The 23,461-nt window shown below is 44.1% G+C and overlaps 1 protein-coding gene across 2 annotated transcripts in view; it reads right to left on the minus strand.

The window, feature by feature from the left end:
• Thada (THADA armadillo repeat containing) overlaps positions 1 to 23,461 on the minus strand; it is a 295,912-nt gene that overhangs the window by 77,486 nt on the left and 194,965 nt on the right. For both annotated transcript variants that reach the window (XM_052186487.1, XM_052186488.1), the window contains one exon: positions 7,513 to 7,631. In XM_052186487.1, the coding sequence (XP_052042447.1) occupies positions 7,513 to 7,631 (119 nt within the window). The remainder of the gene's footprint in view (positions 1 to 7,512; positions 7,632 to 23,461) is intronic.

The raw sequence follows: 23,461 nt of genomic DNA on the forward strand, positions 1-23,461 counted from the left end.
GAGGACTGAAGAGTCCCATGGTAGTCTGCTCTCCCCATAGGTCTCAGACTGAGAATAAAGCTGTGGTCACATGCCCACTCACGCTGTCTGTCCTTCAGGTGTTGAGAAGAGGGACTGCTAGGGAGACCTGTTAGACAAAAGAAGGGAGGGACAGAAGAGAAAGGAGAGGGGGGGAAGAGAAGAGAAAGAAGGAAAGGACAGCAACAAGCCAGTCTACCCTACATACGAAAGCAGAGCCACTGCCAGGTGGCTCCGTGACTAACAGCCTTGTTGAGACGCGTGTGCCTTCAAGTCTCAGCAGGGACCACAAATGACAGCAGTACAACGCCCCATAACCACCCGACTGCGACAGCCCCTCTGCGCTGGACTCTTGCCAGCGGCAAGAAGGTGGGACAGCACCACAGGGCAGCTGAGGGTTGATGCCACACTTTCTCAGGTCACTGCAAAAGAGGGAGCTGGTTCCTGTGGAGGGGAGCAGTCCAGAACACTGGAGACTGGGGAGGGGCTGGGTGCTCTGGGGAAGCAGAATCAGACCCAAGCCCCAGTCTTTCTGCAGTGTAGTCTCTTAGGTGACTAAATCTGGTGGTTAGAAAAGAAATGCTGTCTTCAGCTGTGGTGAAGTAAACGGAATTCTTTCTAGAGCAGATTCTGTAGCTGGCCACAGACCCCTGGGGAAGACCAGGGACTGCCACACACACGCAAGCCCCAGCCTTGTCTCTATAAGCACATTTCACCCATATTCTTAACCCAAAGGCTCTCAGGGGAAGCACCCACCTTACTGAGGACTAGTAAAGAAGCACACATGGGCAGGAGGAGCATTCAAAGGAAGCTGAGTAGGAAGTGGATCAACGGTACAGTTCAGAGTCTTCAAGTCAGAGCTGGCTCAAGGGACCAAGTACTAGAGCTGGCTCCTAGGGTAGCTCTTTAGCAAAGACAAGCTCTCCCATACCCACTCCCTTCATCAACACCATTTTACTGAAACAATCCTCCAAAACCACCCCCCCACACACATTTTCAAGGCTGCTTTCTTACTAACCTTGAGACCTATTCTCACATTCTCAAGAGCCTATTTCCTCATCAGACTATCAGACTGTTATTTTATAAAGTGACAAATATCCACCTGCATGCCAACAAAGCACTGGTCCTCCCACAGCCCCGAGGCCACAGGGATGGCTGCATGACCTTTCGCTAGTGTCCTGGTCCCACGCAGTCCTGATGCTGGGAGAGCATGCAGGCCTGATACCTTTGGTAGTCTTGCGTCTGCTTCTGCCTAGCAAGGGAGAATGAGGCTACGAGCATAGTCAGAACATTTCTAATTGGGTTCTGGAATTACAGCGGCTAAGTCTTAGCCTTTGCTAAGTTCATAAACTATGCCTCAGGCTCAACAACGGGTCTCACCTGGAGCTGGCCAAGTATTTAGGTCCTCAGATCCTATCTTCATTCTCACTGGTGACTTCTGATCATCCTATCTTTCTGAGAAGCTCTATTCTAGACAATAAGTCCTAAGTCCCCAACATGACAGTGTTTGGACAGATGGAGGCAGTAAGGTCCAGGGAAAGAGCTTGACAAGGACTTGGCAGCTGAGTCCTCAACAAATGTTAGTAGTTTTCAGTGGGGTCCACTCCTGGTCAGCTGTGTGAATGAATGGATTCTCCTGACCTCTGAGGGCTACAGCTCTCTACATGCATAGGGCGGAGGAGTGAGGTTATATCGATTTTATGGAGTTTTCCATATTTAAAATCCCAAGTCCAGGAGTCTGCCTGAAAAACTGTTCTGTTACCCTCTTTACACTGAAACTGTGGTTTTAAGAAATAGTTGCAGTGCTTAATATAGTCTGTCCTAGCCCAGAAAAGGCTGACAAATGAAGTGACCCAAGTACAGTTTATTCTACTTTAGCCACATCTTAAAAGATGAAAATGTGACGTGACCTTCTGGACAATGACACATGAGGGTCCCAGGCTTCCGTGGACTTGGGAAGGTAAAGGCATTCATTCTAAATCAGAGTTTTTCAGGGTGGGAGTTGACACCGCTGGGTTTTAAATCTTCTCCAGTGATTCTAGCATTCTAGCCTGAGCATCAGGAACTATTGCTTGGAATGAAAACGTACTACCAGCCAACCTCGCATTTGTTAGTGCCAAGACCAGGAGTCACAGTCTCCTGTGGGGCCCCATGGGAGAAGTGGCCGAGTGAGGACAGCAGTGATGTCTGCACAGCATGCTCTGTTAAGAGCGATGACCAGAGTAGTCGTGTACCAGTGTCATCCCAGCAGTGGGAGGCCTGTGGCTAGATAACAGGGTGTGTGCCTGAGGCTGGCCTAGGCCAAAGAGCAAGACTGTCTCAAAATAAAAGTAAAACTACCCCACCCCATCCTTCAGGAGGAGGAGAAAGCAGCGAATGTGCAAGCCAGCACATACAGAGAGAATAAAGCACACAGCTGGCCAAGAGCACCTGAATACGGTGCTATTTGGTAGCGGGCACCTCCGCCAGAGCATGCAGTACACCCTAGGCACCCGTGGAAAGCCCAGGGGAAAGGCCTTAGGAAGCAGAAACAAAAGGTTAAAGTGTGTCAGTTACTGTGTTAAAACACTAAAAGTAAAAGTTGAAAACATAACTATACTTGTTGGCTTTATCTCTAAACTTATGCCAAACTAAACATGTTAGACACAGGGCGTGTCTCCACAGGAAAGTTAATTTTCTAATACCAAGCGAGTTTTTAGATAAATTCATGGAATCACGTATACTGATTATTTCATACAGAGCTTGGTACAAAATAGGAATTCCAAAAATAAGTTTAAAAAAAAATAAGTTTTAACCTCTTAGCCTTGTGGCGGAGGTTTCCATGCACTGTTTGAGGGAGAGGACTCATACTGTACGGCGGCTGTGACACAGCACTCTCTCAAGAGACAGTCTCCGGTTAGAAAACAAGACCTATGCATCACAGACTGACTCCAGACATACACGCTCACACACAGATGCTTTACTAGAACATTATTTAGGACATTAAAAAGTAGAACAATGAAGTCAGTTATAGTGGCACATACTTTTAATCCCAGCACACTTGGGAGGCAGAGGCAGGTGCATCTTGGTGAGTTTTAGGAGAGTAAGAACTATATAGTAAGACCCAATCTCAAACACTTAGCAAAACAAACAAACAAACCCAATCATAACACACAAACACACACACAAACACACACACACACAGAGAGAGAGAGAGAGAGAGAGAGAGAGAGAGAGAGAGAGAGAGAAGAGAGAGAGAGATATGCTTAAGGCCATTTTTCAACACAAGATTCTTTTCCTAATTAAAAAAAAAAGGCAAAATTATTTTTTGTAGAGATGGATAGTGATAGGAAGACACCCCCCCCCCACGATTCCCCAAATTAATAAAAACCTTGAAGAAATAACAGTACAGAGGCTTTTGTTTGGAGTACTTGCTCGTTTTAGACGTCTCACGTAGAAAGTCGCTTTCTAGCCCGGCCCCTCTCTGTAAAGCTAACTAACCCTGAACCATGGAGCAGCTCGGCTCCCCCGTCACATGCTGCCTGCCATGGCAGGTCTACGCTCTGTGCAATGAATGGCCTGCTCTGCCAGCCCTCTCTCAGGCCCCTCCATGCTGGGCAGGCCAGATCTCCCTAGCTGGCTGGGGTGTAGCTGTGGCAGGGCACTGGCCTACCACATGCAAAGTCCTGGGTTCCATCCTAGGGGAGGATGGGAACTTGTCTTTTAAAGATGGACTAATGTCACCATATGTATACAGCATATGTTACTTAAACTGTCAACAATGAACACTGCTGTTCTGTGGTTTGGTCACCAGGAAGAAAGCTGCTATGAGCATAGTAGAACACTATCCAAGTCAGTCTGTCTGTCCGTCTGTCTCTCTTTCTCTCTCTGTACTTAGAGAACTGCACGGTTATATACTGATTCTATTTTCAATTTTTAAGGAAGTGTGATACCATTTTCCATAGCAGCCATAAAATTTTAAGTAATAATAATAGCAAATATTTTCATACCGCCAAGTGAAAAAAGGAAGCTATAACTTTTATACTTAATAGAGCCTTAGCTATGTAAAAAAAAAAAGGAAAAATGTGAAGTAAACATATAAAACTGTTAACCAATAACATGGTTTCCATTGTACTGTGGTAAGAGGATGTTTCATTTTTATATTCTTTTTCAAATTTGTACTAGACTATTTTTCCTTGATATGAACTGATAGCCAAGGAAACCATGGAAGAAGTTCAGTAGAAAACGTTTCCCTTTGGTAATCCCATCACCCACCCCACTGAGTCCAGCGTACACAAAGCTCTCCACGCGGTCCTTATCTTTTTGTTTTGTCCTTTTTTTTTTTTTTGAAAACGTTTCACTGAGTAGCTCAGACTGAAATTTGCAACAGCCCTTTTGTCTCCATAACCCTAAATAGTAGGATTAACACATGTGTACCCACATACATGGTTTATGTTATTAAGTTTTCTAAAAGGAACATCTAATACATATTTATTCTTTTATGGCTGAGGGAAAGAAAGACAAGATAACAAACTACTTCTGAAAAATTTGAAGCCCAATATAATTTTAATTCCAAATCACAACCAAAGTTGTTCTGCTTGCAAGAGCTTTTCAAAGTTCTTCCTGTCTGGGCAGGGCCTGTGATAGCTAGGACAGCAGAGCTGTGGCCTGTGACAGCAACGGCAGCAGGAGGGCCATCCCTGGGGACCAGACTGCACTCTCGTGGATCCCTAGACAACCTTTCCAGGATGGGGCTCATTCTGACTCTCACCTGACTTCTGACCTGGGCAAGCTTTCCAGCCCACCAGGATCTAGTAAGTGCCTCCTCACAGCAGAAAACTGGACTGAGAAGGGAAGGCCAAGAAAAGGGAGAAGGCAGGAGGGAAGGATTAACGAGCTGATTTCCGTAGGACTCCTGACATCCTGGAATGAAAAGCAGCCTGCAAGAGCAAATGCCACGTCCTTTATCCAAACCACATTCCCGTCTAGCCGTTTATCATGTAAAAGTCCCCAACAACTTTGCTCAATCAGCTCATATAAATAAATCCTTATTAATCTTGCAAAGTGTAAACACGAATGTATGACAAGAGTCTGTGCTTTCAACTTCAGAGTCCAAATTTTAAAATTCAGTTGATTATCTGTAGCTCCCATAATCTTTTTTTTTTTTTTTTTTTTAAAGAAACCTTTTGGAACAAAAGGACAAATAAATGGCCCATCCTCCAAAATTCTGGAGATTACTAGACTAAATGAACTCAAGGATTGAATAAACTACAGGAGGAAAAATGTATTACTGCTAGAACCTAAACCAACAGTTTCTTTTCCCAGCAACAATAATTTCTCACAGGTTACACTGGACAGCTACAGAGAGTCCTCATAAGTCCACGCACATTTGTCTTTCATGTGTAAATGCCCAGGAATATAAAGGGGCCTCCTCAGCAGTTGATGCTGGAATATTCCCACAGTAACATCTTCATGGCAAAGCAGGCAAAGAAGTGAGAAAGGCTTTCCTTGGACAGGTGAATTCCATGGCCCTTAATGAGCATGTGGTTGACCAGTGTAGACAAACACCTCCCACAGCAAGAGGTCCTCAGAGACAAGGCAGGCCCAGGACAGGTGATGGTTTCATTAACCACATGCAGTTCTACCTCAACGATGTGCATAATACAGAACAGCTCCTGCAAAGCTCTGGAATATCCTGAGCTTCTGCAGGATTTCCTCCCAAACTCTGTTCTAGGCGCTGAACACACCTTGATTGATACTTGTAAAAATGTATGTTGGGGAATAAGAAGAGGCCTGGCGTTAGGAGCCACCCACTGAGTGGAAAGTTTACACTTGGATAAAAAAAAGTTGACTGTAGGAAACAGAGTCGTGGTTTTCCTGTACTCTGGGCAAGGAGGTAGAACCGAGTGAGCTCATGTGACTCAAGGCTTTATTTTCTAGGCTAAGGCTAAGGATATCTGAGGAAAAACTCCAAAGTGGGTGGAGGGATGATCACATGACAAGGTTGACTGGACAACAGTGATAGGGACCATGGGGATATCTGCCAAGGTAGGAAGGCTCTCTCCAGCTGCAGAGTGGGTGTACACTTACAAGTAAGACTTCACCAGCCATCTCCGGGCACTGAACAAACTGAAGCCCGTCAATGACTGGCCTGTCCCTCCATCTTCTTTCTCATGCAAAAAGAAGGAATGGACTGAGGACTTCCGGTAAGCCTGAGCAAAAGGGATAGAGACTTTTCCTTATCCAAACTTCAGGACCAAGGCTCAACTCTTGGCGAGAGTATGGCTAAAAAGATTTTCAGCAGACAATTCTTGAAGAACCTCCATTTCCTGATCCCCAGAAATAATAGCTGGAAGACCTGACCTATGACCTGGTGAAGAGCCAAGGCACAAGTGTGAGCCCAGGCCTCTGTTCTCAGAAGAGTGTCTAAGGGGCTAAAGGCAGTGGGCTGCACTGAAGGCAAGCAGTAGCATGCTGAGGGAAACCACTCACCAGTTTGCCATAGCCTCAGTGGACTTAGATAAACAGGACCCAACCAGTAAGCACGCCCACAGCTAAGTATGGCTTGAGACAGTCACTGCAAACCCTATACCACACACATCTCTGTGGCCAGTCACCAGTGGCTCTCCTCACCTTCAGAGTGGCCCACCCAATTTCCTCTGCCCCATGGAGGGTTATGGCATCATGTCACAAGGCCATCTTAAGTACCAGTGGCCTTTTCTTCTTTTTTTTTTTTTTCCCAAGACAGCTTTCTCTGTATAACAAAGCCCTAGCTGTCATGGATTCGCTTTGTAGACTAGGCTAGCTTCAAAGTCATAGAGATCTGCCTGCCTGTCTCTTGAGTGCTGTGATTAAAGGCATGTACCACTGCCTACAACTGGCTTCTTCTTCACTACCTTTGCCAGAGTTAACTCACACACTGTCCTACCAATATCTGGGGACCTAAACAAAGATTTTGTACACAGTGGTAGAGTTTTCTGTACACATGATAAAATGGAAGGTGGCCTTTACTCTTTACATCACTTTATATTCTAAGTTCCAGAACAAGCACATATAAAAATGGCAAAACAGAAAAACAAAAAACAAAAAACCCAGGTCCCCCATGTTTTGCTGACATAACCCTACTACCCACCTAATGACGGCAGGCTTCAGTTCTCTTATCTATGCAAGTCCCACCTTCTCTGCAGCGCCCTCAAGTCTCCCAAGGAGCTTTAACCACTAGGCTGCCATGGCTCCTAAGGGTCTGTACAGTGCAGATCAGCCAACAGGGCTGGGTTCTTGGTGAGGGTAAGAAACATCTGACTATTGAACTATATCAAACCCCTAGCTCCAACACTCAGCAATTTTAGAAAAACTGTCAAGAAATACTTTTTTTTCACCATAACGCAAAGGTCTAAAATACTCCAAAAAGTCTAGAAACTAATATGAACAACTTAAATTCCTCACAACTAGAAACAGCAATTCTCAAATACACACTAGCCCAATGATGCCTCCTCATGTGGGGCTTTTACATACCTCATAGCTAGCCAAAGTTTGGCTTTGGTACAAACAATGATGTCACTCAGCTCCTGTGGGAGACCTACGTTTGTCTTGTGTCTGGCGTCTGTAGTGTAGGCTTGTAACAAGTGAAAAACCTGAGTCAGAAAAGAGAAAAAAAACAATGCTCTGTTGTGAAATGGGTATTCATAATGCTCAGGTCCTCCCTTTTAGAGTTCCTCAAAACAGGCCCACAAAGGAAACCAACTCTGTCTCCACAGGACAGCAAGCAGAAAGCTATAGGTTGGGAGGCTACAGCAGCAAGAGGAAGCCAGGGCCCAGCCAAACAAACCGGTGATCTGGGTCGCTCCCACAATTCCCCAGGCCAAGGATCACTGTAACCACATAATCATCAGCCTCAAGAGCTTCTTAGGAAGAAACAAGAAGTGGAATTACCTTTATGTCAGCAATGTTATAAGAAACTAAACTCCAAGCCTGCATGGGAAGTCTCTGTGGCTTAGACATATATCTGGGTTCATTAGGGCAGTGTGGGGTAACTGAGGTAGGAACAGCACAGCACACCTGTGCAGAAGCAGGCAGCAGTGTCTGTAACAAATCTTTCAAACTTTTCTTTAGCAGTCAGAAGGGACAGCAGTGAGATGTGGTGTATACTTCTGACACTCATATGGCAATTATATACCAGAATTACAAGCAGCAGCAGCAGCAGTAGCAGAGCCTGGTGTCTCTCAAGGGTTTATATTTTGATGGTGGCACTGTTTGACCACACAGGCAATCTAGACCATGGGCAAATGTGCGGGCTCCTCCTCAGCAATGGCACCCCCGTGCCTGAGAGGAGCACACATCTTTGGGAAGAGACAGAGGTTCTCTGGCCTCAAAGTCTCATGGCGCACAGGCACACAGTTAGCTCCTTTGGCTGGCCCTACACTTGCAGATGAGGATGAAGGAAACAAAGTGCCAAGAACCACATGAAGAACTTTAAAAAAGATAATCTATTATAGCATTTTCCCTGTTCTTTTATCTGTTGTATTCTCTGCTAGGAGTGCTGCCACATCTGGCTTTATGTGGGCTCTTGGGATAAGTGCAAGTACTTTACTCGGTACCATCACCCAGTCTGTGCCTTAGTCTTCCAAGTGCTGGGACTACAGGCTGGAGTCACAGGTCCAGATTCTCCCCCTGCTCTGCCCTTTTTTACATAAGAAGTAGCCCAGGGTGGTCTCAAACTCCCTATGTAGCAGAGGATGGCCTTGAACTAGCTGATCCTCCTCTGCCTCCTGAATATTGGAATTACAGGTGTACGTCACCACATCAGTCTAACTTTTTTTCTGAAACATGAGTATATGAAACTGTGAGCTCAGGCCCTGTAGGAACAGGGAAATACTTTCTCTAACAAAGGACCTGTTCTTTCAGAAGCACCGATCAGATACTGCTCCCTCACCATAGCCTGCAGGGACCAAACCGCCTGCCCGGCATAGAGCCTGGAGAACTGGGCTGGCTGGGGCTTCTGTTCCTAATGTGGTGACTGCCAGAGGGAAAAAATACCTCCCTCGGCCTCAATCCCCACTGTCCCGAAAGAGCTGGCACAGCCCCTGGACCTTGCTTTCTTTTCTCCACAGCTGCACTAAACCAACCACCAGGGCTTTCATGTGTCACAGTGCTGTAATTAATCAGCAGACACCAGCAAAACACAGACTGTGGAATTTACTTGTCAAGAGAGCTGTGAGGTTTCAAATGCTTCTCATTTAGAAGCAATCACTTCAGAAATAACCCCCTGTGGATGTTTAAGCCCTGGCCTATATTTGCTCACCTTGCTTGGCAAAAACAAGACTGTTTTTGAAACGCTTGGTAGTTCTGGCTTATGAATGTAAGCCTACAGGCCCATCAATTCTGTCACCCTGGGCACACACCAGACAATTGCAATCCTGGCAACTCAGCAAGGACAGAGAGTGATCTGTCTGCACCCGACCCATGTGCACAGAGGGGCATGTAGGCAAACTTGGCAGACATAAGCAAGCAGAAGAGGTGGCGCAGTACAAATGGAGCATGAGCCAGAGAAGCAGAGGGGGGCAGAGCAGGGAAGCAAAGGGGAAGACAAAGCGATGGAGAGGAATGCCTCACAAACAAACAAACAAACAAACGTGAAATACATTGGTATTTCTGAGAAATAGTAATGAAACTATTTGAATGCACAACCATTCTCACATGACATTTGAAACACTGGCCTCAAGGGAAATGAGGCAATCATTCAGTGCAGAGTTCAGGAAGGTCTGGAAAGAGCCACTTGTCTCTCAGTTCTTGGGCTGGCAGACACAAGGCCAGCCTTCTCTCCTTCTGCATTTGCCTTCAGTGCTGGTCCTGTGTGGTTAGGCCCAGGCCTGGGATAACTTGCAAACAGGAATCATAGAGAAGGTGAGCTTCCAGGCCAGTGAAGGAGCAGGGCTTGTCAGACACACCGAGTGCTGACGAGATACTGCCAGTTTAGGAGCCCAGTGCACAGCAGTGCTCCAACATTCAGTCCACAGATACTTATTCAGCAAATGTTATTACCAGATTATGTCCTGATAACTCTCCCACCTCCCACCTCTTTCTTCCTCCCCGTCCCCCAGTTTGTGTTCTAGTCATGAGGACTAGAGAAGTGAAAACCCAGCGGCCTCCGTGATACTGCATGTCACTGACATCACCAGCCTGGCTTTCCAGGATCTGATGTTTGTGATCCGGTACATGGTAGGATCTCAGTAGCGCTGAATGGAACACAGGCTGATGTTTACTGTCTCTACTGCCAGGAACTGTCTCAGGATACATTCCAATGGAGTCTGTACACTGCAGTAGGTACCAACTTTGTGTTCAGGGTAGACACATAGCTGAAAGATACCATTCTCCTCAATTCCCATGACTTCTGATGTGATAGAGACAGCAAGGCTAGACAAATGGTAAGACTCCAATCACATGGCACACACTCTGAGGGCAACCAGGATGGCTGTAAGCCAAGGGACTAGCTATGTATCTTTTGCTCAACTAAGTTAACCTCTGTTTTCCCATGTTGAATACAGTAAGATGGTAGTCTCCTCTTTCTTTTCAAATTCAACAACACACGATTATTACTCGTGTGTATGTGTGTGTGTGTCATGGTACATGTGTAGAGGTCAAGAGTCATATTTTTGGGGTCAGTTCTAGTGATGGAACTTAATTTGTCAAACTTGCATGGCAAGTACTTTCTACTGGCTTGGCTGAATTATATTGTCAGCTCAGTGGCCCTCTCTGTGGGAAATATTCCAAGGCACTGGTGGGACTGAAACCTTGGTTAATATAAATCTTATATAACTATATTTTTCCTATATACACATATACATCTACACATCTAAAAAAGGTTTAACTTTCAAACTAATCACAACAACAAAAAATAAAACAGAAAACAATAATATACTAGAATAAAAATGACTTAAAATTTATTATTTTTGGAACTTTTCCTTATTTTTAGATTTTTAGATTTTTGAGATAGCGTTTCTCTGTGTAGTTTTGGGCATCTTGGAACTCACTCTGTAGACCAGGCTGGCCTCAAACTCAGAGATCCACCTGCCTCTGCCTCCTCAGTACTGGATTTAATGTCAAGAGCCAGCACACCCAGTTTGAACTTTAATAACTTTAGACTTCAGCTGACAGTGATTGAGCCTTCAGAAGGAGTTGCTAATGGGAACAGAGAGATCTTTGTGACTAGAGAGATATAATGTTCATTACATACACATACACACACACACATACACACACACAGAGACACATGGACACTCACATATATACATACAATTTAAAAAAATCTTTAAAAGATGTTTACTATTCAGTGGTGGCTGGCTAATTGCAACAGTGGCCCACGCTAATAAAATACTAATAGTAGGAGTTAGGGGAGAGGAGAGGAACACATGTGGGAGTCCTTGTACTACCAACACAGTATTTTCATAAATCTGTCACTTTTAAAACAGTCTCCTAATTTAAAGATGTATTGGGACTGGTCAGAGATCAGTATGGTGTGTGGTCAGGATGAGAAAGACCTCAGAGGCGACATGATGGAATTCATCTTGTCCTGTGGCCAGCAGAGCCCTCTTCAAAGGGAAGACTTCAGGGATGGGAGCTGTAACTTGCAGGGAGATGTCAAGGGCTGTTCCTGATAAGGGGGGGTCCAGGACCATGGCAGAGGTATGATGTGTTAAGCCAGGGGCTAAAGACTAATAGGCATGTGGGCTACGGAGCCTCAGGCCAGGACAGTGTTTCTGTAAAACACTTAGAAGCTGGGAGACATCATTAGCATCACCCCTATTTTCAACTTCTTTTGAAACTCAGAAGATCCATTTGTAGTGGACCTAACCTGTCTACAGCTGAGTACTGGTAGGCACACTTACCCACCGCCCGCTACTGCTAAGGGCGCAGTGATGCCACTCATCACTGCTCATTTTGCTTAACTTTGGAACACCAAAACCAAAGTGAAATAGTTACAAAGTGCAAGACTGTATCAAAGGTCTGAGGCAGAGAGGGTATGAGTTTGAATGATTCCTCTAGGTTTTTGACCAGGATACACTCTGATCTTGTGGTACCCTGTAAGATCCACATCTAAACTCTAGCACAGCGGGGAGAGAGAAACGCTCACATGTAAAAACCCTTCTTGTGCTGCCAAGCAGGGTGACAGCTGGGAAAAAGAATTTGGACATCAAAAAGATATTCTTAACTCGGGAAGTTGAGCTACCTTCCAAGATTAGGATTAGAAGGGCATCCCTAGCAGTCTAAAAATGGGAGAGAGGGCTGAATAAGTTTGGATTTAGCATCTCATTTACTGAGATTTGGGGTAGGGAACATCTATGTGATGGTTTGTCTAGTTGGCTAGAATTGCACACAACAGCAATTCTTTTGAGACCAAGATGGAGAGCTGCTTATCTATTAACCTCAGAGCAGAGGACAGTTTACTTCTAGGCATAGTAGGTCCCTCAAGTGGACCCAGAGGCATCATCAATGAAAGAAAAGAGAAGAAGAAAGCTTTGCTGCAGGACAGATAGCTCAGCTCCTTGGTGATCCAGCTGTCTCACGGCTCAGCTGACAGAAACCCTCACTACACCAACCTGGGAAGGAGAGTTCAGAACCAGGTCACAGCGGAAGGAGAAAAGTGACTCCATGAAGTTATTCTCTGACCTTCACATGTATGCTGTGGTACCCCAGCCTCCTAACATCACACATGCATGCAACAACAACAACAACAACAACAACAACAACAACAACAACAGAAAGGCATGCAGGCAGAAAGAAAGAGTAGTTAGAAAGAGTCTGCTTCCTTCGCCAGGAGGCAGGCCTGATCGCAGTTGGTAGCAGCATGCCCTGAGGAGGAGTCCAGGAAGGGCTGTACTGAGTGAAGGCTGGGGACCCTGTATTCCTTACACTGAAAAAATAAGTTGTAATGAGACATTATATTGAGAACCTGGGAACAAACAGGGCAACCCTCTACCCAGACTCTAACCACAGAGAGACTCTGGGAGAGGATCTACAGGAAGCATGTGGTCCATTTGGGCAGGCCAGGATCTTAAAAGCAGCTCCCCTGTATGAATGTAATGTATTCTGAATAAATGTCATGCATCTAACAAGAGTCATGAGGCAATGCTCTGAAAAAACTCATACTGCATTAGTAAACTATGTCTGGCTTATGCTGCTTTACTAAAATAGTGACTTGTGTGGGACAAGATCAAGATGATATATGGCTGTTTGGGAAAGCAACGCTGAGACGGTTTCTCCTTCACAGAGCGTGGCTTTCAGACCAGTTTCCTCCCTTTAAAATCAACAGCGGCTGGGCTCCAGAAGCCAGCAGGCACGAGCAGTCACAGGCAGGGCTAGGCAGGCCGTGGAAAAGGCCGACTCTAGCAGGACAAGAGATAGTCATCTCAAAGGTCAGACCTAAAGGGGGTGAGTGGACGAGCGTCAGTGGTCCTAAACACTGATGGTCAACGCTAGTCCACTCACTTTAACAACTGGATTTTGCTAAAAAATAAAATAAAATAAAACAAGTTCATGCTTTCCTCTCGCAGCATACAGACTTGGCAAGCACTTGGTGTCTATTCCACTCAGGCCAGTGGGCTGCTGCATCTTCCTTCTTGCCCGCCTTCTTCCTGCATCACTCTAACCCAACTAAGTCACTGCCACATTTCCAAACTCAGTGTTTACACAGGATTTTATTTTGGCTGTTAAAACATCTGCATTTTTTTTTTTTTAGGGACTTAAATAAATTATCTATGCTGGGAATGTACAGTATAGGGTGATGTCAGCCCTCCTCCCCCTTTTCTCAACTCACTAGTTAGAACAGGCAAACATTGTTTCAGCCTGTACTGGGAATGTGAATATTTATCCTGTCAACTTAATTCATACAAACAGAACTAAAGATAGGCAGGCAGGCTGAAGTATTTTATGGCTTTAAATCAGACTGAAAAGGGGGATGGGAAGGGAATGGTTGAGAAAAGAATCTAAACTTTCTAATTCACAGAAACATGCCTCTTCACAGACCTGCTAGAAGTGGAGATAGCACACATTTCAAAGCAGAACACATACATGTGTACGTATGCATGCGTATGTGTGTGCGTGCCTTTGTCTTGGGAAAGCCAGGGAGAAAGCCCAGGTACATTTGTCAGCTCCAGTCACTTTAGATTGGCCAGGTTGCAGGACTGGTCTTCTGCCTCAGGCATGCTGACTGAGGATGCCTCAGCTGACCACAGGTTCCCAGGAGCACCCTTGTGGTGCCTGGGCTTCTAGGGCACTCGGGCTTCTCTATGCCATTTGTCCAGAGTCCAGTGAAGGGGCTCTTATTGAAGTAACACCCTCTTCAAGGACCCGATGGGCCCTGAAAGACCCCTACATTTCCAGTTCTTCCTTCCACCTTCTCTATGTCATATGTGCCCACAGAGATGAATCCATTCCTTACAACATGACAATGCTGCTTGGTTCAGCCTGGCCCTTCCCATTTTTCCTTCTACTCTTTCTAACCCGGCTACAGGAATTCAACTCAAACATTTCTGGGCTTGCATCCTGAGAACTTATCCTGCCCTAAGGCTCTCATCTTACTTCCTTTTTAACGCCTTATAGTCCTGTCTGCACTCCCACACCCCTCCCCTCCTCATGCAGGCTAGGCAAAGCTCTTTGTTACTTAAGCCACATGTCTAGCCCCTTGAATCTGCTGTTAGTTATCAGCTGCAATGTTCTTTCCTTAAAATAGAGGTCCTTGAAGCAAAGAATTGTGTCTTATTCTTCCCTACAGCTCCTGCGGCTGGGGGTGTCCTAAGGATACAAAATTTTTGTCTGGATGAAACAAGACTCACTAAACAGATGGACTTGCTGATTTGAAATTGACCACACTCACTCAGAGGGAGAGGGAACTAAACTTGAGATTGCATAATGGTGGTGTTACAAATGTTACAATGCCATTAAGAAACTGGATTCTCAAGAGTAGTGTCAAGGGCCCTGAGCAGAATTCTAGGCACTGACACAGTGTAGACAGTGATATTAAAGTATAGACAGTGATACTGAAGTGTAGACAGTGATACTGAAGTGTAGACAGTGATACTGAAGTGTAGACAGTGATATTAAAGTGTAGACAGTGATATTGAAGCTGTCAGTCTTTATCTATTCAAATAAAGCAGCTTTACCTTTCATTGCTGAGAACTATGTGTAAAAATTATAATTTGTTTGCAAAACGCATCTATTTAAGCCTCCCTTTTAAGACACATTTGGTCACCAAGGCTGGCATAATACTTGCTATGTCACTCAGGCTGACCTTGAGCTCATGGCGATCTCTGCCTCAGTCTCCTGAGTGCTGGGGTTACTGGCAGGAGTCATGATGTTTGGCTAGGAGGACATTTAAATTTTCTGTATAACTGCATCCTTAAATATCTGAGATTAATAGTAATGTCTGTGATATGAAACACTTACCAAAAAAGCAACCAAGCAGAGGCTAGAAAGATGGCTTAGTGATTAAGAGCACTGGCTGCTCTTCTAGAGGACATTGGTAGCTCACTACTATTTATAATTCTAGTCCTGGGGGATCTTGTGCTCTCTTCTGGTCTTCTTGGTACCAGTTATGACTGTGGTGCATATACATACATGCAGGCAAAACAGTCATACACATGAAAACAAACAAAACAAATACCAACCAAACAGAACTAACCAAGAAAAATAACAATTTGTTCAGTTGAGATAAATGAAATAAAATTAATCAAGAATGAGTCATTGCTAAAGTCAAGTGACACCAGCAAAGATTCTTATATTACTTGTTTATACCTGAAAAAGAAAGGGGAAAGGAAAAAGCACTTAGGAGGCAGAGGCAGGCAGATCTCTACGAGTAAGAATGACTTATTCAATAACATAATAGAAAAACAACCAATCAGTCCTTTGTGATATACAATAGTTGGAACCCAACCTATTGTACTGGGGACAATACAAACCCCCCAAATCCAAAAATGCAAAAGTATAAAAATTGTGAAAACGGGGAATGGTCTTATTATCTTCAAGCAAAGATGTATTTTTGCTGATCATTTATTTTTTTGTAAGGAATGAATGAAGAAGTCAGTAACAGGAGAAGGTCAGAATACAATATTTCCACATATAAACTGGAAACTAAAAAGATATTTTTCACGTTATTATTTTTAGTTAACTTATTGCAGCAGTCTGTGTGTGGAAGTCGGAGGACATCTTTCAGGAGGCAGCTCTTTTCTTCTACCCTTTTGTGTCTGACTGCCTTCTCACAGAGCCAAAACACATGTGCCCGTCACTTCCCACGCCCTGGCCTCCTCTCCTTGCTGCTCCATGTTAGTTTCTTATAACATGTACGTCCTATTATAGCAGCTGCCCAAATCCATTTTACAAAGGCATGACAAACTGCTACTCTAAGCTAGAAGTTCACATGTCTGACAGATGCCCAGAATCAATACTTTCTCCCTCAGTTTTAAAACGTCCTATGCTTTGGCACACCCCTTTGGGAACTGCAAATATTTAGCAAAGAATATAAATGATGTACAGCTGAAATACAAATAGCCAATACACACATGAGAAAACGTTACTCTCATTGCGTTTAAGGACACACAGTAACCCAGTGCTGTAACAGACACAGCAGGCTCACGGTGGTGTGTGTCCCTCCACCCTGCTCTGACTCACCGCCTCTCCTCCTATGGCATCCACCTCTTGGGCCCTAAACAATCTATTTTTAAGCCAAAGTAATTTGACAAAAAGATTTTTCGAAAGGGCCAACTAATAACTAAGAAAATAAACATGAATTCATCAGTGAGTTATAAACTTACTGGCAGAGCCATGTTTTTGAACATATAATGTATTATACTTCACAACAGGAGCTAGGCAAAACAACTCCACACCGAGTTTGGCAGTAGCTTTCAAAATGGAAAATAAGCACTTTCTTCATTCTCACAATGTCCTAGGTGTTTCTAGGTGTTTATTTTGCAGCCACACTTCCAGATATACATTATTGATACCAGCTGGAAAAACCAGCTGGAAAAGCTGCAGCATATTCCTGTGAGCATCATAGCCAATCTATACAGATTATTAAGAACTGTAGATTTCCTCACACCAGTCAGAATGGCTAAGATCAAACCCAGGAGACAGCAGGTGCTGGCGAGGATGTGGAGAAAGAGGAACACTCCTTCACTGCTAGTGGGATTGCAAGATGGTACAACCACTTTGGAAATCAGTCTGGCGGTTCCTTAGAAAGCTGGACATGACACTTCTGGAGGACCCAGCTATACCACTCCTGGGCATATACCCAGAGGATTCCCCAGCATGTAATAAGGATACATGCTCCACTATGTTCATAGCAGTCCTATTTGTAATAGCCAGAAGCTGGAAAGAACCCAGGTGTTCCTCAATGGAGGAATGGATACAAAAAATATGGTATATTTACACAATGGAGTACTATTCAGCCATTAGAAACAATGAATTCATGAAATTCTTAGACAAATGGATGGAGCTGGAGAACATCATTCTAAGTGAGGCAACCCAGTCTCAAAAGATCAATTATGGTATGAACTCACTGATAAGTGGATATTAGCCTAGAAACTTGGAATACCCAAGATATAAACCACATATTAAATGATGCCCAAGAAGAATGGAGGAGTGGCCCCTGGCTCTGGAAAGACTCAGTGCAGCAGTATAGGGGAATACCAGAACAGGGAAGTGGGAAGGGGTGGATAGGGGAATGGGGAGGAAGAGGGCTTATGGAACTTTTGGGGAGTAGGAAGCCAGAAAGGGGAAATCATTTGAAATGTAAATAAAAATATATTGAATAAATTAAAAAAAGAACTGTAGATTTACATGTACTTAATTGGAAACAAAAATAAAAAAATGCTATGGTTATATTTTTATTCCTGTCAAATTATCAATAGTGGAGCCTGGGATTTTATATTCAATATGGTAAATTTCTACTATCTAGTCTAGTCTAGTCTAATCTAATCTACTTATTTTATTTTTGGGGACAGGGTTTCTCTCTGTAGCCTTGGCTGTTCTGGAATTTAATCTGTAGACCAGGCTGGCCTTGATCTCACAGAGATCTGCCTGCCTCTGCTTCCTCAGAGTACTGGTATTAAAAGAATGTGCCACCACTGCCTGGCTGTAAATTCTGTAGTAAGAATGTGTTACTTTTAAAAAGTTTTTTCTTTTGAAATAATTACAAACCACTTTTGTTTGCTAAATGTGCCCAGTATGCCATCTGCCAAGTTTCCTCCAATACTAACAAAATACACAATTATCTTAGAGCAAAGCCAGAAATTTTATCTGAATGTACAAGCTCATGTTTATAATTCCTTCTGAGGTAGAGGCAGGAGATTAGGAGTTCCTCAGCTACAAGTATGAGGCCAGCCTGGCCTCCAAAGATTAGTCAAAGAAAACAAATCCCAGGAAATTCACACAAGAACAGTGGTTAGCATTTTATATGTGCAGAGGGTATGGAGGTCACTCAATCCCAGGTATAGATCTGCAGAATCAAGTGACTCACCATAAAGGAAACGAGCACTACTCATGGAGCCAGAACAATGACATCAAAATATAACAAACAACAACAACAACAACAACAACAACAAAAAAAAAAAAAAAAAAGAAAAAGAAAAAGAAAAAGAAAATCACGTGCTCCCCAAAACAAACCCCAGAATGTTAATTACTAAGACAGGTATTTTTTACCAAGAGATTAAAAAAAAATCAAAGAAAAAGAACGTATCTCAAATACTCAGAACAGGAGGATCTACAGACATTCTCAAAATTGTAGCAGTGAGTCTCTTGCTCCTCACCTGCTCTCTACCTCCAGATGACCCTGAACTTGAGCGCCTCCTGCCCCAGGGCCCTGAGTACTGGGGCTGGGAAGTGTCCACCACCTTATCTGGCTCCTGGACTTATCCTTCAACCTTTGGGTCCTATGCCCACTGGTACTTGAAAACAGGTCAGGAAAAGGCACCAAGGCGAGAGGTGTGTAGCAGCATTCTTGAGAACTACAGTGGCATACCCAACACTGTTTCTTTGGCAAGCAAGGCTAACAGAAAGGAAAAGCTCCTATACTCTCTGGATTTTAAAGCAGCTGCAACATGTCCCCTTCTAAAAATAATTTGTGTCAGAGAAAACAGTTTTACATTTAGCATCTTGTCGTCAGGCTCATTAGTGAATATCATCCAAGCCACCCAGTTAGAGACTTGTACAAACTGCCGTAGGAACTCCCATAAGGCCCTTCAAGACTTCACGTGGGCCAGGGCCAGAGTCAGCATCTGGAGGCTGCTAGAATCCCTTGTCCTGTAGTAACAGACTCCTCCTTTTGAAACCTGAAAGTGAAATTTCTTTTACATGCTCTCAGTTGCAGTTTATTTCAAAGGTCATCAAAGTAAACAAAAGGTAGAGGCTAAATCTTTAAAAGTCAAAAAGTGACAACTGTTTATAAAGGACTGTTTACATTTCCCAGGGAGGAAGGAACTGCCCCAGGGAACAGAAACCAGGGAATCCCCTACCCCCCCATGCTGTTAGCTTCTTTGGCACTCAGCACCTCCAGCAAAGGGACCATGTACCACACCACTTTTGGCAGGAGTTTGAAAGGGCAGGCACTGTCAGTCTCAGGGCCTCCGAACCTTTCACTGACAACTGTGTCTCCCTCCACAACCCACCAATCTATGCACTAGCTCAAATCACACAGGCTGTGCAGTAAGTTCTCTCTACATCCTGAGCCCAGCTTCTCTGGAGGATACTTTCATTCAGAGTGATTCTGTGAGGTCTTACTGAGGGAAAAGGCCATTGAATCACCAATCCTACATCAGATAGAGGGCTAATATCCAATATATATAAAGAACTCAAGAAGTTAGACTCCAGAAAACCAAACAACCCTATTAAAAAATGGGGTACAGAGTTAAACAAAGAATTCTCACCTGAAGAACTTCGGATGGCGGAGAAGCATCTTAAAAAATGCTCAACTTCATTAGTCATTAGGGAAATGCAAATCAAAACAACCCTGAGATTTCACCTTACACCAGTCAGAATGGCTAAGATTAAAAATTCAGGAGATAGCAGGTGTTGGAGAGGGTGTGGAGAAAGAGGAACACTCCTCCACTGCTGGTGGGGTTGCAAATTGGTACAACCACTCTGGAAATCAGTCTGGCGGTTCCTCCGAAAACTGGGCACCTCACTCCCAGAAGATTCTGCTATACCACTCCTGGGCATATACCCAGAGGATTCCCCACCATGTAATAAGGATACATGCTCTACTATGTTCATAGCAGCCCTATTTATAATTGCCAGATGCTGGAAAGAACCCAGGTATCCCTCAACAGAAGAGTGGATGCAAAAAATGTGGTATATCTACACAATGGAGTACTATTCAGCCATTAGAAACAATGAATTCATGAAATTCTTAGGCAAATGGATGGAGCTAGAGAACATCACACTAAGTGAGGTAACCCAGACTCAAAAGGTGAATCATGGTATGCACTCACTAATAAGTGGATATTAACCTAGAAACCTGGAATACCCAAAACATAATCTACACATCAAATAAGGTACAAGAAGAAAGGAAGAGTGGCCCCTTGTTCTGGAAAGACTCAGTGAAGCAGTATTCAGCAAAACCAGAACGGGGAAGTGGGAAGGGGTGGGTGGGAGGACAGGGGGAGAGAAGGGGGCTTACGGGACTTTCTGGGAGTGGGGGGGGGCTAGGAAAGGGGAAATCATTTGAAATGTAAATAAAAAATATATCAAATTAAAAAAAAAAAAGAAATGGACCCTTGTGTGCCTCCTTTGATCTCAAGTAATCAAATTTGGCTGAGTTGACAATGAACTCTGGATAGTCAGCATGTGCGAGCTCATACACAGATTTCAACCTGTTACTAGGTGTTTTCTGTGGTAATGAGACCTGGATGGCATTGCCACAACCACCTAAGTGGCATTGCTGCACTAGTACTTCAGGGTGCCAGGCTCAGTTTAGTACAAAGACTTCCTATCCTAGACTAGCTTCCTCTGTGAAGTTCTCTCTAACCATTCCAGGTCACAATCACCTCCTCATCCCGTTGTCCTATATAATTTATTATCTGAACCACTCATGTGGCACCTAACCAATGTTGCCTTGATTACTATTTATCCTTTTATGCAAACCATCTCCAACGTAGTCTTCAAGGAGTGAAAAAGATTTGATTTTAAAGCTAAGGCAATTTCCATGTGGACTGAGGTAAGCAGTACTCACAAGGTTAACTCAATTGTGTAAATGGCAAGACTTGCAACATGGTGGCACACATGTGCAATTGCAGGGAAGTAAGGACTCCTGTGAGTGCCAGCCTGTGTTACATAGCAAGGTCCTGTCTCTGAAAACAAAGAACAGAGAATCTCCAAATGGGAGAGTAGGTAACTCAGAACTGGAATATGCTGTGATGGGCAACCGGTCCATCCTCCTGGCTGCTGACAAGTCATGTTATTTATCCTAGATTCACTCTGAGGAAATTCACAATCTCTTCACTGAATCTACTTCAACATCTGAGGCTGTTACCTTGGCATTACTTGCTGGATGCAGGATTGAGGAAGCACGGCCTACTAAGAAGGTATCACCTACCTCCTAGCCCAGAGCACCAGCTCTTCTGGTCTTTTCCCTGTCACTGTATTGCTCGGAGGCCATGAGGACCAACTTGGGAAAGGTTTAAAGTCCGTGAGGATTTTCACATAGATGAGCTGTCTCAGGACAGACTGCAATAGGGTGAGAAGACGTCCTTCTTAGTTCCCAACAGTCTCCCACTGAGAAATCTGTAGCTTTGAATCAGTAGTCCTAAATCTACCTTCTTACTCCTGGAACATCTGGCAATGTCTAGGGCATTTCTGGTTGTCACACCCTTGAAAACTACCAGTACCTAGTGATTTAGGCAAGGGATGGTGGTAAAATGCTTTACACGGCATAGCATGACCTTTCAGAACAAAGAAGCATCTAGGCTAAAATGGAAGAGCACTGAGACAAACAACTGTGGAGAATTGCCAAATCAGAGGCTCCAGGCAAGGCCAGCTGGTGACCTAAGTCTTTGAGTTTTATTTTCCTCACAGTCCCTCCCAAGACTGTGCTTCAGCAGTGTTTCCCCTAGTACACTGGTAAGTTCCCAAGACACTGTGCTTTAGGCCAAGCATCTAACCATAGTTCCTGCCAAATGTATGGCAGAGGCACATAATAATGATGATCCCTTTGATGCCTCTTTTAATTAAAAAAAAAAGATAACCAGCACTGGATGATAATTAGAGAAAGTCTATGTCTGTAAGAAACACAGTGTCACATGATGCTGAGACACAAGGATATCTAAGCAGATACTAAAGCACAATTTTCTGCTTTCTAAAATATACTACTTCCCTAGTTGTTCTGCTAGTAACGTGTAGGAGAGAACTCACAGACCAAAATCTTAGAAAAAGTGCATTTAGAAAAAGATTCTCCATTGCACACACACTCCCATTACAGATTTAAAAACAGTTCTGCTTCCCACAGAAAACATGTTTGAAATTGCTGTGGTCAGTGCAAGCCATCTTAGAGAAGTTCAAGTCCCTTCTTCAACGCTGTTGGACATAATTGTATCTGTCATGTCACATGTGCTTTCTCTGTGAACAGTTCAAGACCTCTGACATCTTCAACCTCGTGTTTCCATTGCTCTGAGTCCCAATGCCTGTCACTTGAGTAATGACTCTTTTTCCATTCACCCGTGCTGTATCTACTCAAAAGTTTACAACTAACCCCTCCCTTCTCACCTCAGTCAACATTTTCTCCATCCTCTCAACACCCACAGGTCAGACAACCCATCCACTCAAGTGCTTTCTGCATCAGCTCCCCTCTGGAACAGAGGCGTCCCCAACACTCTAGGTATTCAGCTCTGGAATGGAGGTCACACCATCAAGATGAGGGTATGTCATGGGAGCAAGAGTTTATGTGTAGCACTGACCTCCTTGATCTGTAGAAGAGTGTCATATACAGGATACTTCTTACTGCTATCTCTGCTCATTTCCACAGTTCATTCTTCATGTCCCCTGAGGCTGGCCATGAAACACTGTCACTGAGCTGTCCCCTACACCCCTGTCTTGGGTGCTCCAACAAGCTGCCCCTCAGACTTGGAAGCTCTCCCTTTCATCTGCCAACTGGACACTAGGAGCTATTTCAAAGGCTTCCTCCTTACAGCTCTCTGCCTGCCTTCCACATGAATGAACAAGGAACACCTTCCCTCTCTAAGGTGGAGCAGGCTAGGGTGGAATAAGTAATGTAGTGAATCTGGGAGAGCTCTGTCCACACGGTTGCTCAGATGTGGGGACTGCAGGCTCTTCTTGTCGCTCTTGGTGTCCCTTCATCCCCAAGAGACACTGCCTACTTCTCTGCATTAGCTGTCATTTTGAGAAGGATTTGTTCCTTGGACTCAACGCAAGGTATCATCTGTCTTTATATTAACTCTGTTTTTTTTTTTACAGAACCCTTTTC

Source organism: Apodemus sylvaticus, chromosome 6 (assembly GCF_947179515.1).
Source record: "Apodemus sylvaticus chromosome 6, mApoSyl1.1, whole genome shotgun sequence".
NCBI lineage: Eukaryota > Metazoa > Chordata > Mammalia > Rodentia > Muridae > Apodemus > Apodemus sylvaticus.